At 40.1% G+C, this 23,877-nt stretch overlaps 1 protein-coding gene across 1 annotated transcript; it reads left to right on the forward strand.

Annotated features, from left to right (window-relative positions):
* The first annotated feature begins 20,689 nt into the window (after positions 1-20,689).
* On the forward strand, positions 20,690-22,090 carry LOC148025782 (dirigent protein 21-like). The gene has a single exon (XM_087692142.1). The coding sequence runs from the start codon at positions 21,298-21,300 to the stop codon at positions 21,979-21,981; it is 684 nt and encodes a 227-aa protein (XP_087548268.1). The 5' UTR covers positions 20,690-21,297; the 3' UTR covers positions 21,982-22,090.
* The last annotated feature ends 1,787 nt before the right edge of the window (positions 22,091-23,877 follow it).

Here is a 23,877-nt window from a genome sequence, read left to right on the forward strand (position 1 = left end):
AGGACCCATCACGCATTCGTTGCGACACTCTGATCACTCATAAGTTACATCTCATGAATATCTTCTAGGTTTTTTTTCCTAGGTATATGATAATTTCTTGGTAGATTCTGGATCACTGAAGCTTGTACAACTTTATTTCTTATAAGTTCAAGTTCTCTTTGAGTCTTGTTGGGACAATTGACGTGGATATGTCCAATGTTGTGGCACTAGGAGCATCGATGTTTAGGGTGCTTTTTGACATTCCCTTTTGAAATGACCTATCTCCTTGCAATAGAAACAATGCGAAACTTTATCACTTGGGGTCACAAGATTCTTGGTTGTCTTTGGTAGGATTTTATTCTTTAGACCAAATTGCCCTAGGATCCTTTTAACAGACTGAAGTGGTTCTTTATCTCGGAAACTCTATTTCCAAATTGTCCTCTTTTTAGATATGGATCGAGATCCATGGACAATTGGCTTTGCTTGTAATACTAAAGAATACTCCGAAGCTTCGACATTTTGGTAAGACCCAATCTATGTTAGTTGAGAAGAAACAACTTAAGAGAAATTCATTGCAAGTTGTAACTGTCATTCCTTGCTAAAGTATCTTTGATCACTTGTAAGTTCTAGGCTCAAAATTGATGCAACTCATATTAGTCGGGTTAACTATAGTTACAAGAGTAATGTTTATTCCAATATAAGTTGTATTACATGTCGATAAAATTTCGAGGGTTTCTAAGCATCCTGAAGAGGTGTAGTGGGTTCTAGGTCTTCATCTTCATCTGATTCTTTTATATATCCAAAGGCTGCACTTGTGTAGCTTCATTTTCTTGGAGGCTCAATATCTTCTAGACTTAGGTCAGACTACTTGGACGTGCCCTAGCTCATTATAGTGGAAGCATCGATGGTTGGGACATCTCTTACGGATGTGCCCTAACTCTTCGCATGTGTGGCATCTCTTGTTCTGATCTCGGGAATCATCTTTGTCACAATTGCTTGATTTCAATTCTTGGATGATTGGCTTTGCTCAAAGTAATGCATCTTGCAAGTCTATTGGATGCATTGATTCAAGATAGTGGTTCAGAGGAGTGTTCAGGCCATGGCAAAACTTAGATACTTGCTACACAATATCCATAGGTGGTGCGTATTTTAGTAGGGATACAAACTTTGAGTAGTAAAACTCCAAGGTTAATTCCAGTTATTTTAGCTTGAAGAATTCATTTATCCTCAAATTTTGGTAGGTTGGCGAAAGGTATCATCTGTGTATAGCATCTTTCTGCTAGACCCAAGTAACAGCGGCTTCAGAAATACCTTGATCTTTGCACCATTGCTTTTTTGATTGGTGGAAGCTCTACAACAGGGAAATAATCATTCATCAACTCAATCCATGTTTCCGCCTCCGCTGCGATGTCTATCCCTTTTCCACCAAACTCAGGTTCCTTAATTTGCTTGAGAATAACTTTTTCTCCTATATGTCAGCATTCGTGGGTGCAAAAGGTGCCTGTCAATCAAGCCATACCACTTAGGTTATTCTGTTTGGGATATGTCTATGAGCCATACATTAACCAATCACATATCATTACGAAGTTTCACTCTGATACCATGATGCCAGGAGGCATATTCCATGGTGGATTCCGTGAGGTTTTACGGTGGATTTCATAAAATTTTATTTATTTCCGGGGCTCATACATAAGATGGATTCCTTGTGCGAAAAGTCGATGGGGACGCCTGTCCTTTTCGGGCATCTTGTTAATTTAATGTGCAAGTAGGTGATTCCATAGCGAGTGATTCTGCAAAATACATATTTAAATTAATAGATGTTTATGAGTTTAGAGTGTGCACTCGTAATAAATTAAGGTCAGGATTGAGTTCTAACCAATTTATTTATTTTTTAGTTGAAGAATATTGCTAGGTATTCACTTTTGTCGGTTTAATTTTATTATTTTCTAACAATTGTGAATGCTTCAGTTGATGTGTAGAGTAGGTAGTGGTGGCGTTGGGAAGCACTGGGCAATAGCGTGTATTCAAGTTATTTAGAAAAAATTATCATTTTTGATGGTGCGCATCTTAGGCGTGGTGCCAATATTTATTTTGACGCGCTTATTTATTGAAGCACCTGACATTTATTTATTATTTTATATGCGCATGGTCACACAATTTAAATATTTATTATTGGACATTGTATTTGGGCACCGCTCGACTCTTTGGGCACCCAATAGCTTTAATTCTTTAGTGGGACAAAAGCAAACATAAAAGCTAAAGCGTGCTAATTGTAAATTGGACTATTTTTTGAGCTTGGAGATGAATAATATATCAAATACATGCTTTGTGACGTGCTCACACAAGGCATGGGGAGAGATTGTACCCAATTAGTCTTTTGCTTCATGTCGTGCAAGTCTTGTCTCTTATTTTTTGTGCAAAAGTAGAGTTCATTTATCTTGGGGACCTTCCGACGCTCACTACGCGCACATACAGCATCCGATCTATGCACCGGTGGTATCAGAGCGAAGCTGAGATCGAGAGCTTCCAATTGCTTACCATCTCGCGTGAAGGCGGAGCTCCTAGAACGATTGAGATCTACAGTCAATCTCGTGGAAATCCGTCAATAGCAACGTATTCCTGGCACTGAAGAACCCCTTGCTACACCGTTGGATCGCGAAGGACCGGCCTCTACAGGTGGAGGACCACGCGAGAAGCTCCTTCATGAATACATTTTTTAAAATCAGTGAGAACAGTAGGAAACTTCATTAAGCTTAGCTTTAAGCTTATAAAAATCTTAGCTTTTCTTAAGCTTAATCAAATTATCAAATCACGGCGGGAGGACGTCCTTACTGGCGATGATTGCGGCATCAACATAGCGCCATCCTACACAATTTTAGTCGTCTTATAAAAGCTTTTATTTAACAAAGCTTAAAGCTAAGCTTTGCTAAAGCTTAGAAGTTTAATTACTACTCTCCTTCTCAGCGAGTGTTTCTATTGAACTCCTTCCAAATCAATCCCGAACTTATTTCCAGCTCTCTGCAAGCCCCTGTTCACACCTGTGGACTAACAGAGCCAAATTCTAGCAAACAGTTTGCAACACGTAGCCTGCACGCACGAATTATCTTCTTGGAAGACGACCGTGATATCAAATTCCGCATCCCCAACGAAGAAATACTACAAAAATCCATTTAAAAAAAAAGAGAAATAAGCATTGTAAACCCGACTTTGAGCTATGCTCATCCCACTAACAAGATTTCGAGTGTGTGAGGTCTTTTGGAATTTTGCAGGATGTCCGATCAAACCATGGAAGATTTTATGACTGAAGGTGACCTACCCGAACCAACAATGGAGTAAAAACTGGGTTTAATTATGATGCAGCTTCAAGAGGAACAAAGAGCACGTCAAACTTTGCAAGCTCAATTGGCCAATCTGCAATGATCTACTGCCAACCAAGATGTACCACAATCTGAAGATCTTATAGGACGTATGATCGATGCAACACTTGAAGCGCAATCTATTCCGAAAGAAACAAAGATATGTAAAATAAATTTCAAATTTCCTACTTTCAATGGATCATGCGATGGAAAGGTTGTACTTGCTTTTATCAGTCAATTTGATGATTATTTCCATGAAGAATAGTATGCTGAGAAAGACAAAATTAAGTGTGTCACTAATCATCTAGTGGACAGAGTATCCCTATGGTGGATTATTGTCCGCAAGAGCATTGATTGTCCTACTACTTGGGAGACTTTCCAAAAGAAATTTTTGCAGAATTTCCTTCCACCCCAATTCCATGAAAAAGAAATCAAACAATGGGATCTTCTACAACAGAGGGATCGTGAGCCTATTTCACAATATACCGAGCGTTTTCGGAATGCTTTATTGCAACTTCAAATGCTGAAAGATGTACATGAGGCAACCCATAAACACAAGTTTATGTCTGGCTTACTTGGACATTTTTACGTGGATGTCAACATGTTCAAGCCAACGACTCTCGAAGATGCAATTTCCTTGGCCCATGACACTGAAGACAAAATTCGAGGATGAGAGAAGCGACCACAACAATTTCAAACTAATGGTAACTTTGGTTCAAAACAATTCAATTTAAATTTTCGAAGATTCAATCAAAACCGTTTCCTTCCATCTTCATTCTGTAAATCTTGGATACGACCACCTGCTTTACCATCAAACACGCCATCTCTCCAGCCAAATCCCAACATTCCTAAACTTCCCGCTATTACTAATAATGTTTCTAAAGCCAAACCCATAGTTTATTACAAATGTCATCAACCTGGACAACTAGCAGTGAATTGTCAAACCAAAAAGCCAACTGTACACATCAATTATTTGGGAGCGACAGAAGATGAAGAACATGAAGAAATGCCAGATTTCACGGAAGACGATGATGATATTGGTACTACTTCAGATACTTTACCAGGTATGCCAAATCCCCATTCTTTATTAACAATGAAATGTCTTTTGCATGGTAAAGAAAAGATTGTTTAACATGATGATGGGAGCACACACGACTTTATTTATGTAAAATTGGTCAAAGAATTGAATTTACATACTGTTTCTACTCATTATCGCATCAAGGCTGCATTCTTAGGCACTAGATAAAATGGAACATAAGAAGTGCATGACTTAGAAATTAAAATTGGTGATTATGTTGAACGTAGAAATTTCTTAGTTGTGCCTTTGCAATCTAGTGGCATTATCTTAGGAATGACTTGGTGTCATCAGTACAATCCTGATATAGATTATTCCACGTATTCAATGAAGATTCATTCTAATGGGAAACAAATCACATTGCATGGTATGCACACTTTCAATAATTTTCCATTGCTTAGTCATACACAGGCTAAACGTGCATTACAAAAAGGTTGCAAATCCTATTTAATATGGGTTAATGAAATCGAAGCTAAAGAAAATCAAATGCATCCTAAGCACGCACAATTTCTTTTACAATTTCAAGATTGTTTTGCTGCTGACTTACCACCTCAATTACCACCTATACGTCCCGAAGATCACAAGATAGACCTAATTCCTAGATCACAATGATGGGACCTAAAATGGGCCGGCACTGGCTATGGCACTAGCCGGACCTCATGCTCATGATACACAAACACCCTCACGGCCTCGCGGACTAGGAGCGTCAATCTAATGCTAAAGGACAAACAGCCCTAAAGCTTAATCTCTGCGTTTATAGTTTATAGTCCAACGTTTCCCTAAAACTCCTCAAAGGGAGAACCCAAAGTACATAGGCATAACGCCTCGTCACACACATATGGAGGCAACCTCACGGTAGAAACACCGCGGCCCCACTGCAGCTTTCCTACATCGCAGGGATTGGTCCCTTGATGCACTGCTCAACATATAACACAAACGAACACAAACTCCTCTCTTTTATATTTCTCGTATTTCCAAGAGATATACCATGCTTCCTCACTTAATAGTCCCTTAGGAAACCGACCCTCTATCCTACGGCAAGGGATAATCTTACACTCTCAATCATGGGTCAAAGTCCTAAGAAAACAATTGCTATGCAGTCCAGGAGATTTTCCTTTGATACCATGAACTATGCATAGTGCATAATGTGAATGGTTTAGTGCATAAACAAAAGAAAATCAGCATTGTGCATCGTGCGAAACCAATCTTTCCATGAATTTTACTAGCGCGTGCTGCGTTGAAAGGATGCACCGAGCCATATGCTCATGCTACCATCCTCTTTACTTAAACCATTTCTAACATGCCAAGTGTAATGCATAAATCAAATCTTTTCTTTATCTTTCAGTGTTTCAGCCCCTCTTCATTCAACTCTTAGCATTTTGTATCATTGATCGGTTTAGATAGGGTTTTTATGCATTTCTCCCTTTTAAAAGAACGATAAATACACACAAAACATAGAAACGGGGACAAATCGAGGCCAACCCTCGTGCTTTGCCATCGTTTTACATTGCACAAACATAGATATAATTTTTCCTAATTTTCCTCAGTCCGTTTCCTATTTTTCTCTAATTTTAAAATCCATTTTTTTCATTTTTTGGTATTTTTCCCTATTTTTCTTTAATAAATAATGACTAAAAATTAAAGTTGATTGTGGGCTGTGGCCCTTAGGTTCATTGACAGCAAAAACTCAGATTTAGTTGGTGTGACATCATATTTCTCATTTATATAGCAAAACCCCCAATTTTACCCTTAAAGCGTGTGTTTTACGGGTTTTATACCATTAGTTTCAGCCATATCACTTATGATTTTCTGATTTTCAGAGCATAAATTGATCAAACTCATAGTAAACAACATTATAATGCATATTCAGCCCATGGGAACAATATTTCATCAACCAAATAGCATAAAAAGATCATTTTTCTTTAAAAAAAGAGCATTACCACTTATTTTCGGGTCTCGGTTTTTTGTTCTTGGTTATAGGACTGATTTCCAGCATGCATTTAATACTCTGAATCTTCAAGAACAACACTCTTCAAGTCTTCATTGATCCGTAAGCAATCCAGTCTCATCCGGACAAGCTTTCCTCTACTATTCTTCATTGTCTTCTTCCACACAAGAACATCCCCTTAAGGGAGAGAGAGGGAGGAGAGAGAAAGACTAAAATCAGAGATCTTCATCCAGGCCATCATTTCATGAGCGAAGGACTACAATATGCTTGGCCCACAGGGGGGAATCAAGGCCCAAGATCTGTTCCATGGGTTGTATGCAACCCCCCAATCATGAGAGAGAGGAGAGAGGGCGCAAAATTTAGGCGTGATGTTGGCGCCTCCATCTCCTTCTTCTTCATCTTCTCTCTCCACATTTTTTCATCTTGTATGCTTAAAATTTTGAAGGGGGGGGGGGGGGGGGGGGGGGGGGGTCCAAACCCAAAAGGCATGCCCAATTTTGGCCTCCCAAGTGTCCACCTTTTCATATCTTGACCATTTTGTGGCCATTTACCCGTTCGGGCTCCAAATCGAGCTCTGAAAAATCCTGGGCATCCGGCTTAACATCCCACATTAACTGGTAACTCCCGAAAACCTACACGGTAGTTTGAAAAATTATAGAAAATCCACAAGTGTCGCTCGGGTGCCTTTTAAGAGTCATATTTCACTTGGTGCTTAAAATTGTCCTAGCTGGAGCCGCCGCCTTTGACGTTGAATATTTTTCCCTTGATATTCGTAATTTTTGACTATTTTCAAGCACTTCTCGGCATAAAAAATCCGCTCTCATTGGCGACCACGGGATAGGGCGACTCACCCCGTCGAATCCCACAATAGATATGCACAAAACAACCAAAGGAAGCATCAAGTTGATAAAATAGATACATACTAAACACAACACAATGCTCACCCTTCCCCCTGACAAAACCAAGGCATGACATCCACAAGGAGTAGGCCTAGCATAATCAGATAAAAGGTCCGAAGCTAGTCACTAACCAACTGCTCCAACACTCCCAAACTAAAAAGAACTATCAAAGAGGTTGCTCTAAGTGGTGGTCTGAACTACCTACCTAACTAAGGACAACACAACCAGGAACTCCTACTAGGCGAGGACTCCTATAGCCTGATCAAGAAGTATTTTCTTTTAGCACATTTCTTCTTTTAAGGTTTTTATTTTTCCATACTTGGGCATGTAAAAAGAAGGGAGCTGAGCGTAGTGACCCAATGAGAACATGGCATCGGCCTCAAGTCCTATCTCAGTATCCAAGAACCTACCAAGCCCTTGCAAGGCGACACTTAATCCTTTTCTGACGCTCACTTTTATTTTCGCTCCAACCTTCCTTAAGTTCTTCTTTTCCAGGAAGATGCCACCCCTAGGAAGACAAGGCATCAGCCCCGGGTCTGTTCATCCCCAGGAACCTACCAAGCCTTCGCAAGGCGATGATCAACTGGTTATACATTTTCCTTTCTTTTCTTGTCTATTTTTATAGGGGTTAGAACCCCTTTTTACACACCTTTGTATATATTTAGTTCTTTTAAGATATTCAGGGTTTCTTTTCCTCTATCAGTATTATTTTTCTTCTGGCAGGCTTCTCTAACTACCTCACAACTAACAAGAACTCCTAGAATGGCTGCCTAGCAGGCTAGCAGAATAGGGTCACTAGGACTACCTTCTAAAACAGGTCTCTCAATGCCTGGCAATGTCTTTACAGGAGGCAACGACTACTCAGACCTCCCTCAAATATACTAAACCTGAATCTGGGACTTCATGCCTTGGACGCCGGTCCCTAACAAGAAAAGAAAATCCTTGCAAGTACACAGACACAAATAACATAAAACACGGTACTCATAAAGGAGAAATATCACCTGGATAGGGCCATGAGAAGCTTCCATGCAACAAAAGGCTCCTTCCAAGCTTTTCTTCGAACCTGTCTAGTACAGAACTAAAACAAGAAACCATTAACCGTACCTGCACCAAACAGACGACTGGCCCTCTTGGCCTAATGAAATAAAGCACTTCACCACAAAACTTAATCGGCCCTCTTGGCCTAATGAAAACTGGACGTAATATCCAAAGCAGCTAGCCTTCCTAGCTTAAAACTAGATAGGTCATTTTAGTCCACGTAATACTGATGTCCTTGGCATATACATCACACCCTATCAGACTACCTAGGGTGCCGAGGATAGCACATCATAGGTCAACTAGCCCCATGCTACTCATACAAGTTAGCTAAAAGCTTGATCTTGTATTTTTTGATCTTAGGGGTTTTTTTTTTTTGTAGAGCTACAAGTCCAAGCCTTTCCACCAATAACTCATCAATAAGGCCGATCCCTTCTTGGGAATTATGAGCTGAATGAACGGCCTCAGTGGGCTCGCATGTCCTACATTTATTGTAATCCAAATAAACTGGTAGTTCAAGCAGCTGAGTGGCTCCTTTGGGAGAAAGAATCATAGCTCTGTACTCATTCGAACCTCCCCTATCAGTGGTGCAACCCAAACTAGGTAGAGCTTCAAGCCTAGGCACATCACATGGCTGTATCCCAAGGCAGTGTATATTGTCATATGTATATCCACTCTTATCCTCTTGGGGGTTCGACAAAATATATCTAGATGGGATCCTTGGCCTTGCATCCAACAATCTTGCCATACTTTTGGAGATTTTGGGTCTTCAAACCCATCTCACATTTCCCTTAATATTCTTGCATTCTCTCAATTTGCTGCACTGGTTTAACGAACTCAATGCAAACTTATCTCTATGGCCAAATGGCCTCACATCCTTATGACCTTTGTGAAGCACATGTGGACTTTCAACATTTTTCATCCTCTTTACAAAAGATGTATTTACTTGTTTACGTCCATACTGCAAAATTTTCCCCATAAGAACCATGCTTTCACTGAAGGAAAGAACATCCACCCGGAAGCATGATTCCAACACCAAAGGTCTCTCAAGAGCCTTACTAGCAAGAAAATTAGAACCACACACAGAATGCTTATCAACACTCATAGGCCCATTGGTTCTATCCATGTTGCCATCACAACTACCTCTCGTGGAAGTGTTGCAAGCCCTAATGGGATTTACATGGCTTGGAACCTTTTCATTGATAGGCATGTCATTATTACTCATAGGATGGCCATTTTCTGCTTTGAGATTTTGGCCACCAAGGTTCCCCTCATAGGCTGTCTTGGTATCAACAAGTGAGCTATCTTCTTGCAGAAATGGTTGGAAGCTATGATGCACTTGTACTGAGCGGGGAAAACTCCAAAAGTTTTCCCAACATCTCTGAATATGACCCTCATAATCAATGGCATGCATTTTTGCTTCCCTTAATGACTTAGGATTCCGCAGTCCCACTTGGATTTTCATATTAATCTCTAAGCCATTCAGAAAGAGCTCACATAGCACATCATGTGGTAGTGCACTGGCTCTTCTTGGCCAAAGCCTAAGAGTACTATCAAAGGCTCTAGCATACTCTTTAACAGAAAGATAAGACTCATGTCTAAACTGCATAAGCTGCCCTAAGACCTGAATCATAGAGAGTTTCTTTTCATACTCATCTAGAAATCTACCACAAGACTCCTCAAATGATTTGATCGACTCTCTTGGGAGGCTCTAGTACCATTTCCTTGCCTCTCCCTTTAGGGTACTTGGGAATACGAGCATCCGATATATATCGTTAAACCCACTTGCCAAGCAAGTTAGGTCGTATTCTCTCAAATGCACCATCGGATCCTCATTTGGAAACCCATAAAACACTGGGAGATCCCTATAAAGAGGAGGGCATTTAGTCCTCTCCTTTGGGATCAAGATTGGGTCATCAAATTCTTTGTATTCCTCTTGACCTAATACCAGTGTGTTAGCGTCTTTAATCTCTTCCATTTCCACCTTTAATGGTGTGGAAGAGTCACTAATTCCATGAACTTCCCTTTCCACCAACTCACAAAGTGGTTTAGGGAGTCCAACACTATGCAATATGGAATCTATCCCATCATCTGCTAGTGGTGTTCTAGTAAGCCTATTCTCATCTGCCATCACTTTGCTAGAACTTAGGATAGGTCCTAATGAAGTCTTCCTTACTAACAATGGTTTTCCACACACATGGACATCATCCAATGCTTTATGGATCTTGGCAATCGCACTACGGTACCCAATTGCGTCGGGCACTAGCATCGGATGTATCTTTAGATCATAATCATCATGTTCTCCTATGTGCATATTAACCATCGTTGTCACAGTCTTTTCTATGACATTATCATCATGAATTATCATAGATGACTGTGTCATCTTAGCACCACTTTCACTTTCCCTTTTCTCTAATCTCCATGGGCTGTTAATCTTAGTGGTAGCTCCATGGGTATTTTCCCATAGTGACCCAAACTCAAGCATGGTATCACTTTCAGGGCAAAGGGTAAAATAGTCAATCACCCGACATGTCAAAGATCCCACTAGACTATTCAAGATAGACAAAGTATCCTTTGGGTGTTGGGGATTTCTTGGATTGACCGTCATACTGATGACTAAGGTTTTTATCAGACTAACTTGATATCCACCGCTTCAAGGCGGCTATCGACCAATAGAATAAAGCTAACAGGTCCCTTATCAGACCAAGATTCGGAGACCGCCACTTATTGGTGGCTCTCGGCACACACACCACTGATGGGACCTAAAATGGGCCGGCACTGGCTATAGCACTAGCCGGACCTCATGCTCATGACACACAAACACCCTCACGGCCTCGCGGACCAGGAGCGTCAATCTAATGCTAAAGGACAAACTGCCCTAAAGATTAATCTCTGCATTTATAGTTTATAGTCTAACGTTTCCGTAAAACTCCTCAAAGGGAGAACCCAAAGTACATAGTCATAACGCCTCGTCACACACATATGGAGGCAACCTCACGGTAGAAACACTGCGGTCCCACTGCAGCTCTCCTACATCGCAGGGATTGGCCCCTTAATGCACTGCTCAACATATAACGCAAACGAATACAAACTCCTCTCTTTTATATTTCTCGTATTTCCAGGAGATATACCATGCTTCCTCACTTAACAGTCCCTTAGGAAACCGACCCTCTATCCTACGGCAAGGGATAACCTCACACTCTCAATCGTGGGTCAAAGTCCTAAGAAAACAATTGCTATGCAGTCCAGGAGATTTTCCTTTGATACCATGAACTATGCATAGTGCATAATGTGAATGGTTTAGTGCACAAACAAAAGAAAATCAACATTGTGCATCGTGCGAAACCAATCTTTCCATGAATTTTACTAGCACGTGCTGCGTTGAAAGGAGGCACCGAGCCATATGCTCATGCTACCATCCTCTTTACTTAAACCATTTCTAATATGCCAAGTGTAATGCATAAATCAAATATTTTCTTTATCTTTCAGCGTTTCAGCCCCTCTTCATCCAACTCTTAGCATTTTGTATCATTGATCGGTTAGATAGGGTTTCTATGCATTTCTCCCTTTTAAAAGAACAATAAATACACACAAAACATAGAAACGGGTACAAATCGAGGCCAACCCCCATGCTTTGCCATCATTATACATTGAAAAAACATAGATACAATTTTTCCTAATTTTCCTCAGTCCGTTTCCTATTTTTCCCTAATTTTAAAACCCATGTTTTCCAATTTTTGGTATTTTTTCCTATTTTTCTTTAATAAATAATGACTAAAAATGAAAGTTGATTGTGGGCTATGGCTCTTAGGTTCATTGATAGCAAAAACTCATATTTAGTTGGTGTGACATATCATATTTCTCATTTATATAGCAAAACCCCCAATTTTACCCTTAAAACGCGTGTTTTACGGGTTTTATACCATTAGTTTCCGCCATATCACTTATGATTTTCTGATTTTTAGGGCATAAACTGATCAAAATCATAGCAAACAACATTATAATGCATATTCAGACCATGGGAACAATATTTCATCAACCAAATAGCATAAAAAGATCATTTTTCTTTATAAAAATAGCATTACCACTTATTTTCGGGTCTCGGTTCTTTGTTCTTGGTTACAGGACTGATTTCCAACATGATTTAATGCTCAGTATCTTCAAGAACAGCAGGCTTCAAGTCTTCATTGATTCGGAAGCAATCCGGTCTCATCCGGACAAGCTTTCCTCCACTATTCTTCATTGTCTTCTTTCACACAAGAACATCCCCTTAAGGGAGAGAGAGGGAGGAGAGAGAAAGACTAAAATCAAAGATCTTCATCCAGGCCATCATTGCACGAGCGAAGGATGTCGATATGCTCGGCCCACAGGGGGGAATCAAGGCCCAAGATCTGTTCCATGGGTTGTATGCAACCCCCCAATCATGAGAGAGAGGAGAGAGGGCGCAAAATTTGGGCGTGATATTGGCGCCTCCATCTCCTTCTTCTTCATCTTCTCTCTCCACGTTTTTTCATCTTGTATGCTTAAAATTTTGAAGGGGGGGGGAGGGAGGGAGGGGGGGTCCAAACCCAAAAGGCATGCCCAATTTTGGCCTCCCAAGTGTCCACCTTTTCATATCTTGACTATTTTGTGGCCATTTCCCCGTTCGGGCTCCAAATTGAGCTCTGAAAAATCCTAGGCGTCCGGCTTGACATCCCGCATTGACTGGTAACTCCTGACAACCCATACGATAGTCTGAAAAATTATCAAAAATCCACAAGTGTCGCTCGGGCGTCTTTTAAGAGTCGTACTTCACTTGGTGCTTAAAATCGTCCTAGCTGGAGCCGCCGCCTTCGACGTTGAATATTTTTCCCTTGATATTCATAATTTTTGACTATTTTTAAGCACTTCTCGGCATCATAACTCCGCTCTCACACAACCACCATGTAAAGCACCATATAGACATAACCAAATTAAACAGAAAGAAATTTAAGCCCAAGTTGAAGAATTGTTAACCCAAGGACTCATTAGATCTAGTAGTTCTCCATTTGGTGCACCTGTCCTATTAGTGAAAAAGAAAAACAATACCTATCGCATGTGCATTGATTATCCTGCCCTAAATAAGATCATTGTTAAGAATAGACATCCGATTCCTAAGGTAGATGATCTTATGGACAAGCTACAAGGATCTGCAATATTTAGCAAGATAGATCTTAAATCTAGATACTATCAAGTAAGATTGGACACATCTGATATATTCAAAATTGCATTTAGAACACAATTTGGACACTATGAATTCATTGTTATACCTTTTGATTTAATTAATGCACCAGCCACATTCAGTCGTATGATGAATCACATATTTGAAGCATCAGCATTGTGTCATTGTTTTCTTTGATGACATATTGGTTTTCAGTAAGAATGAGAACAAGCATTATGAACATTTATCTTTGGTTTTCAAATTATTGAAAGAGAATCAATTATATGTCAGTCCAGAAAAGAGTGATTTTTTCCAAACACAAATTGAATACCTAGGACATATTGTTTCATGTGAAGGTATTAAAGTTGACCCTAAAAAGATAGAAGCAATTTTGAAGTGGCCGATACTTAAAAATGTGCACGAATTACGTTCTTTCTTAAGTCTTTCTAGCTTTTACAGAAAATTTGTGAGAAAATTTGACAAAATTATTAAAGAAAGGCATTGTGTATCATTGGTCTGACAATCAACAAAAGTCCTTTGATTTACTGAAACATGCTTTAACTCATGCTCCTGTATTGCAATTACTTGACTTCAATAGACCATTTTTCCTAGTAGTCACTGATGCTAGTGGATCTAGAATAGGAGCTGTCCTTATGCAAGATTCTCATCCCATAGCCTACTCTAGCTGCAAACTTAAACCCTCTAAACTTAAGTATTCTACCTATGATAAGGAATTGCTAGCTGTAGTACAAGCTTTGCGTCAATGGAAACACTATTTAATGGGATCTGAATTCATGATCAAAATTGACCAACAAAGCAATAAACATCTCCTTAGTCAACTACAAATATCTGACCGATACATTAAATGGGTTGCTTTTATTCAAAGTTTTCATCCACTCATACAATATCAACTCGGAAAAGAGAATGTTGTTGCTAATGCTTTAAGTAGAAGACCGACTATACATAATATTTCTGTGATACCTTTTGACTCTCTTCTCCCTATGAAAGATACTTATGACCAAGACCCTAGTTTTCAAGCTGATTGGAATAAAGTACTTGCAAATAACTGGATTCCCATTGATTCATTGTCTTACACTGATGGATTTATGTTTTATGAAAAAAGTTTATGTGTAACTGTTCCATTTCGATCATTTGTTTTGCATGAAATTCATTGTCCCCATACCAAGGCCATAGAGGAATTATTTCTACTTTACGTACTAACAATACCATTTTAGATCTTTTGCATGCATACACAATTTCAAAACCACAAACATGGGATATACATTTACATTTACTTCAGTTTGTATACAATAAAACACCACATACAGCTACATAGAAAGTACCATTTGAAATCATTTATGGATATAGATTACCTACACCTGTTATATCATTGTCAAACAAAGTTCAAGCTGTTGATGATATTGCTAACACGCATGCTACTATTTTTGATGAAGTTAAAGATATGATTGCTAAAGCCCAGCAACCATACACAAAACAAGCCAATAAGAAAAGAAAAGCTATGAGTTTCAAAGTTGATGATTATGTTTGGTTACGAATTGAAAAGTGAAGATTACAAAGTGTTGACAAACACCCTGTTGTAAAGTTAACCCCTAGATTTTTATGGACCTTTCAAGATCATTCACAAAATCAATGACAATGCATTTAAACTAGAATTACCACAACACTGGAAAATCCACAACACTTTTCATATCAGTTTATTACGACCTTTTAGAGACCAATTACATGTACACCCTGTCTATGAAAACCCTCCTTTGCTAGAAGAAGAAACTGAAATTCTTGAGCCTGAAACTATTCTAGATACTGACTTTATGACCACTAGAACTGGCCGTAGATATTCTAGATATATGGCTAAGTTTAAAAATCATCCTGTTGAAGAGGCCCAATGGATGCACTCTCAAGACCTAAGTGCTTACCCCTCACTACTGGCTACACATTGAGCTAATAGCAATTGAGGACAATTGCTATCCCACCCCGGGGGTATGATGCCAGGAGGCATATTCCACGGTGGATTTCATGAGGTTTTGCGGTGGATTTCGAAAATTTTTATTTATTGTCGGGGCTCATACACAAGGTGGATTCCTTGTGTGAAAAGTCGATGGGGACGCCTATCCTTTTCGGGCGTCTTGTTAATTTAATGTGCAAGTAGGTGATTCCATAGCGGGTGATTCTGCAAAATACATATTTAAATTAATAGACATTTATGAGTTTAGAGTACGCACTCGTAATAAATTAAGGTTAGGATTGAGTTTTAACCAATTTATTTATTTTGTAGCTGAAGACTTCTAGGTATTCACTTTTATCGGTTTACTTTTATTATTTTCTAACAATTGTGAATGCTTCAGTTGATGTGTAGAGCAAGCAATGGTGGCATTGGGAAGCACTGGGCGATAGCGTGTATTCAAGTTATTTAGAAGAAATTATCATTTTTGATGGGCGTGCATCTTAGGTGTGGCACCAATATTTATTTTGACACGCTTATTTATTGAAGCCCATGGCATTTATTTATTATTTTATATGCGCATGGGTATACGATTTAAATATTTGTTATTGGACATTGTATTTGGACACCGCCCGACTCTTTGGGCGCCCAATAGCTTTAATTCTTTAGTGGGACAAAAGCAAACACAAAAGCTAAAGCATGCTAATTGTAAATTTGGCTATTTTTTGAGCTTGGAGATGAATAATATATCAAATACATGCTTTGTGGAGTGCTCACACAAGGCATGGGGGGAGATTGTACCCAATTAGTCTTTTGCTTCATGTCGTGCAAGTCTTCTCTCTTGTTTTTTTGTGCAAAATTAGAGTTCTTTTGTTCTTGGGGACCTTCCGATGCTCACTACACGCCCATACAACATCCAATTTGTGCACCATACCAACTATAACATGCTCACCTATCGGCTGTCCATGCACGTTTTTAGCGGTCCATTGTTGAATCTAAGCATCGCTGCCCAGCACTCCCATGGAAGTTTATGGGATTTCTCGCTCTTGGTTTCTCAAGTACGCCTCGCAACAGAACATTCACGGTCGAACCCACTAGGACCGACTTGAAATTTGGGTTCCTAGTAATCAAGGTCTCCTGATAGCATTCTAGCATCAGGACTTGGACATCTAGCTTTTTGTAGGGATGCCCAAGCCAAAGTAGATCCATGCCGCACTTAATTCAAGGAGAATGGGAAATGGGAGGGATGCATTGCTCAACCTCTCTAACCGTAGGTCATAGTCCCATTTTGGTTCCCTAAAACTGCATGAATCGAGGTTCTATACTAACGATTTCTAAGGTTCGAATGTTGGTAAAACCTTGTGAGAAGCCTCTCAGTTCTCTAGGACCACCCAATTGTAAGGCGGACGCGTTGGGGGTTCCGCCCACCTGCTTCCCTCAATAGGTGTTCTTTGGTTATTTACTTAGATCCTATCACATTTATGTGTGACATTTAAATTCAGCTCCCTTAATTAAACCTTTTAGGAAACATGGTTAATTCTGTAATTTATAGCACAGACACGAGTACAGAGCAAGCAAACCTTTTGACAACAAGTTAAAACAAGTTCCTTAATTTATATTCAAGTTCATCTTTGTTTCCTGCCCATACATGAGAATTTAGATATCCCTTTTGCCCTGTAGAAGTAGCTGGTTCAAATCACATGGCACCACAATTTCCATCCTTTATCTAGAATAGGATCTTCCAATGCCACAGACGTTGGGGCCACATAGGTCTTTCAATACCATTCCAGACTTGGCAAGGGGTGTCCATAGCTCCCCTGACCCACAAGCTGCCTAGGAGTGAAACATTATTCCCCTGGTTGGCCTTTTTACCACTTGACCTTCGGCCTATGAATTGAGCAGTGCCCTTTTCGGGCTGATTCGCAGTGCGATCATGGAGGTGATCCACCCTACAAAGAACCTCTCCTTAATTAATTCATTTAAGAATCAAGCATAGTCAAGGCAGTCAACCCTAATGTCGTCTTCCAAAAAAACATTCCTTTATCCCCATGGCAATTTGTCATCACAAACCCCCACCATGAATTTACCATTAATCACAAGCACTTGGAATAATCATCCAAACAACAATCCAACAATCAGTTGAATGTAAAAGCATTTAGGACGTTGTTTGATCAACCAACAAAACCAATGGTATTTTTCCAAACAATGCAAGAATAGATGGGATAATATTTTCATCCACATATTCGCTCTCCCCCTTGGGATCTAAGAGTGATACTATGTAAAATTTTACTTAACACTTCCTTCCTTCGGCTAAGGCATATATTAAGATCTCATACAACTATACAAGATGTAAGATCTATTGATCACTTACATTGATCAACAACCCAACCTTCTTTCCAAAAAAGTATAAAAGTATCGTTCTTTCCTTTGAATTAGGGTTTCCTAATCCTTGAGCTCTTCACTTGCCTTTGAGGCCTAGAGTTTCTAAGATGAATTTCTTTTAGACTAGGTTGCTTACATGCAATCCATCAGACATGCAAGCTGCAACACACACCAAACATAACTACTAATTTGCAAGAAGAGGGAGTCGACAATACTTTGGAACCTTATATGCTTTTCATGCTATGTATGAATTTGTCTCATAGCATCTAGATGCAATTTACTTCTCTTGATACATGCACTTTTTGAAGACTCAGTCTTGCAAATATTTGAGATGAAGTTTATCCCTTTCAATGATTTTATTTTGGTACAAGGATTTGTGCGAATTTCAAAGCATGATATGCATAAATCTATGTGAGGTCATTTATGATTATAGTGGACCTAATGCGGAAAAAATTATCCTATGATTCCCTATGAGCTCATTAACCATTGAAAAATAAAATCAAGCTACTCATTCAAATGAATTCACGTGCATGCCAAGGCGATAAAATTTATGAATCAATGAGTAGAGCAGATGGCAATTAGTACTTGGGTATTTGGAGATGAATTATCCATACCCAACATTGTATTTGTATTAACTGCAACGCCCTAGCCGGTGGCTCTATTGTTGGATGCGGGATTACTGTTGGAGTGTGATACTCTTCGTTTTGGAGCATATCGAAAAATGGCCTAGTTGTGCATGTCCTTGGTAGATGACCTTGCTGGACTACCTAACCTTGTAGAGAAATTTCGCGAAGTGGGAGCAGGATTCTGCAATTGAGGCCTCCCGAACAAGAGCAAGTGATGGAGGGTGGGACTGTATGCGATTGGGGCTTGTGCGTATGAAACCCTCTTATGGGAGGGAATTTTTGGAACTTTCCAAATCTCTCTCTCTCTCTCTCTCTCTCTCTCTCTCTCTCTCTCTCTCCATAGAGGCAGCGTGATGTGTCGTCTCTTCTCCTTGCGGTTTGGGGGGGGGAGTGGAGTGGTGGTGGTGGAGTCTTACCCCACGCACCACTTGTCACCGTTTGCATGGCGGCAGGTGGTCGCGGACTGGTCGAGGGAAGTAGGGGGTGGTAGGCGATGTGGCCTCCCCCCTCATCATCATCGTTATCATTGTCATCCACTCCTTTGTCATCATCATCCACTTCTTCCTCCCCGCCACCTGTTCAACGCCGAGGAGATAAAAAATTTACAATAATTTTAATGAATAATTATTGGGGGGGGTTCCTATGGTTCACGGGTAGGGGGGGTTTATTACATACTTTACCTTTTTGATTTTCATAAGCATGCATACAAGCTTGCTCTCTATTAGGAATCACATCAAATTCTTATGCTTCTACAAACTTGCAATAGAAGTCCTAACAACTCCTAAAAAGTAAGAGAAATAGGGGCTCCCCCGAGATGGATAAATTGAGCGATGTATGAAATGCAAGAGAGGACATTGGTAAGGATTTCAGTGTTCTGATGATCATATCTCTCTTTACATCGCAAAATGGGCACATAAAAGTAAAGGTAGCAATAGAGAGAAGCTACATCAAGAAACTCTCTTGTGAATAAGACAATGGAGGAACCAAAAAGTTTCTCATTAGTCAAAGAATCTAGATTCGCACAATTGTTGACATGTAACAAAGATGTACATATGCCTTTTCCACATGTACAACCTCAATGGGTTGTCAAAATGCATATTACAACTACATGATTGTTGCTCCAATGCTTTATACTATAAATTTTACATATCCATATTCTAAAAGAAAGTATTTACTATTATGCCAACTATGTGTGCTCTTAGATGTCTAAAGAAGATTTAAAAGTGGTCTTAAAAACTAAAAACCCAACAAGAAGAGTCATCTCTAGAATCTCTCATACCAATCAATCATGGAAGACGTTATCTTAGTGCTAAATATTTTTGTTTGAAATACCAAAAGTTTTGATATCAATAAAATGAAAATATACCATTGTTTATTCTAGAGCATAACACCTTATAATTGGTTCACTTGTAAGGGTTAAGAGATTTGAGACCATCACTCTTGGAAATTGGTAGGTGGTTGTGAAACCACATTTCTACAATGATCAAGCATGTTAACATTGTTAATGTTTTCCAAATACCTATGATTCGACTTGTAGCAATTATTTTCTCGAAGCATGAAAATCTTTGTTTGAGAAAAGGTAGCTATACACTTTAATGACGAGTTTATATAAAACAACATGAAACACATGATGGTGCGATTCCCTTGTTCTGGTCAAAGGAAGGTGTGGAGCTATATGTGATGAAAAAAATCGAGCTTAGTGAACCAACTCTATGAATGTATATCACATTTTCAAGCAACTCTTGTAAAGAAACAGTAAGGACAAGTGCATAATATATTCCTTCACTTCTATGAGGTTCCACACTATCCTACCAACCATGAAGGAGACATTATACATTTTTTATTTGCTATTTTGGGAGCTATATGTTAGATGTGAAAATGAACTAGATTCCAAAGTTGCATCATCTAAAGATGTAATATTATATACAATGTATGTGCAAAATTATTATGAAAATTAGGACCATTTACAACCATGCACAACATATGGTGAAGGTTTTGCTTCATTACATCAACATGTTAGTCATGGTAAAGAGGCCAATAAGAAGATTGGTTTGGATAATAAAAATATCTCTTTCAGCCACTTAAAGTTATGATGCAAAATCTTATGTATTATGTAAACAATTGAGACATATAATGTTTTCTTAGATTTTGGACTTCGTAAAAACATTAGATCTTGAAGTGTCACTTTGTTAACTCTCATTATCACTATTTTGTTCATTGAAATTTACGTTTTATTGATATAAATATCAAATACCCAAATATTTTATCTTAGTGTGGTATGGTGTACCAAATGCATAAAATATTTATGTAGCTCACTTAATGGGGGTCCAAGCTAAGATATCAAATTAGCCCACAATAGGGTAATTCCATCCAATAAATATCAAGAGAGCATGTAAGACCGGAGATTTTGACACTCTATGGGCCTCTGTATTCTAGGTCTAGAAAAAGTCTCACTTATGAATCATATGGTAGTATGTAGAGGTATTTCCTATGAGGCATCTTGAGGAGCGTTGATCATTTTAAGTGGGCTATTAAAAAAAGCAATATTACGAGATGTACAGGTGTAAGTTTGGCAAGAGTCTAGGCTAAGTGGGTCGTTTTGGAGAGAGAGAGAGAGAGAGAGAGAGAGGTGGGCTCACATGAGAAATATGGTACCGAATGTAGCCACATTAGGTGGAAAAGGCCAAAGCGAGCAGCGTGAAGGCGATCTCACGGGCCAAGGGATGCGAGATCACAGAGAGAGACAATAAATACGTGAAAGTCTTTGCAAAACCTACTGTAAGGATAAGAACTCCAGAAGCTTGTCATTCTCTCTCTCTCTCTTCCTCTGTAGTAAGTAAGAAGCCAGGTTTCGTTGAATGGAAATGGGAGCGGGTGTAATGGGCATGGTTATGATAGTAATGCTTGCGGCAGGCCGAGGAGCGGCGGCAGCTGCAGGCAGGAAGGAACTAGACGGGCCTAATGTAAGTGATTATGATGGTTATAATGGGGATAGACGTAACGAATATAGTCACTACAGGAATGATAGTTATAAGAAGAGTGGAGGTAGAAGTAGTAGGGGCAGGGTGACGGTGGTATACGTGCATGACATAGTGACGGCCACTGGCTACTCGGGGCCGACGGCCAAGGCGGTGGCGGGGCCGGCGGGGGGGACCACGGGCAGCTCCTTCTTCGGGACGGTGGTGGTGTTCGACGACAAGGTGACGGCGGGGCCCAGCTTCCTGTCGCGGGAGGTGGGGCGGGCCCGGGGCTTCTACGTGGCAGACTCGGGGGACGGTCAGCCCATCTCGGTGCTAATGGCGTTCACGCTGGAGCTGGGGGCGGGCGCCGGCCGCCGCCTGAACGGCAGCAGCCTGTCTTTCTTCGGCCAGAACCCCATCGCGCGCAAGCGCCGCCTCTTGCCCATCAGCGGCGGCACCCGGAGCTTTCAGGGCGCCCGCGGCTCCGCCCTCATCGAGACCTTCTCCCTCGCCGGTGCCCTCAACTCCGTCCTCCGCCTCACCCTCCCGTCCCACGTTGCCTCCACCTGCAACAAGCTGTGATCTCTCTCTCTCTCTCTCTCTCTCTCTCTCTCTAACCCACACCCTCCCACTCATGCATATGAAGCATCGCAATACCCACGCCTGCGCACTTGCACAGACCCACCCACCCGCACCCGCACCCGCGCGCACACACACACTCTCTCTCTCTCTCTCTCTCACTCTCATATGCAACTCTCGTATACCACCACTTCCACTCTTGCCTTCCCATTGATAACAACACCACTCACACTCACGCACACATAAATCACATCCATATTATCCTCTACCTCCCCTCGCACACTCTTCACACATTCCTGTCCCACATTGTACTCTCCCTGCACCACCAATGTATGATCATTGAACGCCTGCTCCCTCTTTCTTAGTTGCCCTCACCACGCATCACCAATATATGCACCAACACCTGCCCACTCTTCCTTTGGTCTCTCCCAATAGAACTTGTAGGTGTCTCATCCCAAATGCTTCACATATTTCACAAACGTGTCATACATCTAGTGGCACATGCAATAATATAGCAACATGCTCATGAACACGACCACCATCACCATCACCACCACAACAAATACAACTACACATTTACATACCATCACCATCACCACCACCACAAATACAACTATACATTTACATACACATGTATAACCACTACCACCACCATAATAAACAAACATAACATGCAACCAAGGCCAATAAAGACTTATTAGCATACTATATTTCCAACCATCATATAATAACACTTATTCAGTTGTCTCCCCCATTGTGATAGATCTCATGATGAACCATTGCAGCTTATCTAAAACCAAAGGCATGCCCTATCACTTCTTCTATTGTATCACCAAGTCTTAAGTACCAACCCTAGCACTCCTCACACTATGTACTGACATGAAAAACCTATATTCAATAAGATCCTTTTGCTTTTGTTCAAGCACTTGGCAAGTTTATGTAATACTCACTAAACTTTCTTAAATATGTAAATTTCATACTATGCTAAAATATAGTGACATGTGACATCATCGTACTCTTAATTGGAGAACACATAGATTGAATATGACCATCTTTTATTTGTAAATGTAGACTAATGTTGAGAAATCAAGCATGTTAAAAAATATACCATAACAAATTAAATAAAGTATGGCACTCTGTCTCTCATATTGTCAAATTCTAATGCTATTTGATGCACTATAAGAAATAGATAATTTATCAATATAACCCATTAGGGCCAAAAACGCTTCAAAAACTGCATTTTTGTTAATCACGGGATTAAGGAAAGGGCCAAAGAGAGTTCGCCACGTGTGCAAGAATATGGTATTCTTGTCTCCTCTTTTTTAGAGATAGTGGAGTCCATTTCGTGATTCTCTCTTCTTTTTTAGCCAAAATCCCTAAAGTCTGACATGTTTTGGAGTCCCAAAGACGTTATTTACTTATAAATCTGACAAAATACGTGACAGAGATGTGATGAAATTAATAATGAGTTTTTTGAAAGTCGGGAGATCTTTCAATATTCTTTTTGGCGCCCAATACATACTCATTTGTGTTCTTGGCGCTACTTTTTAGTTCATTCACCCCTCTTTGAGCTTCTTTCTTTGCGCTTTCATTCTTTTCATGGCTTCCTCTAGGCGCCTTCTCGTTTAATACACTCTTGCACAGTCTAAAGCCAGGGAGCAGATGGAAATTGGGAGCCCAAAACCTTTACTGTAAACGATTGGGTTACCATGCTACCATCTTGCAAGGGCTCTCATAAGGTGAAAAGAAGAAAACGAGATGATATAAAACATCACTGGAAGGGGCGTATCATTGCCTTCAAAATTATGCCCAAAGGGTGGTTTGTCAAGATGCAACATGTTTACATGGCCAAGGATATGCACTTGCCTCCAAACGAATGTGTTCCCCAACAAACACATT

The sequence above is a fragment of the Lygodium microphyllum genome, chromosome 14 (genome assembly GCF_053477565.2).
Source record: "Lygodium microphyllum isolate KBCC chromosome 14, Lygodium_microphyllum_v1.1.10, whole genome shotgun sequence".
In the NCBI taxonomy this organism is placed as follows: Eukaryota; Viridiplantae; Streptophyta; class Polypodiopsida; order Schizaeales; family Lygodiaceae; genus Lygodium; species Lygodium microphyllum.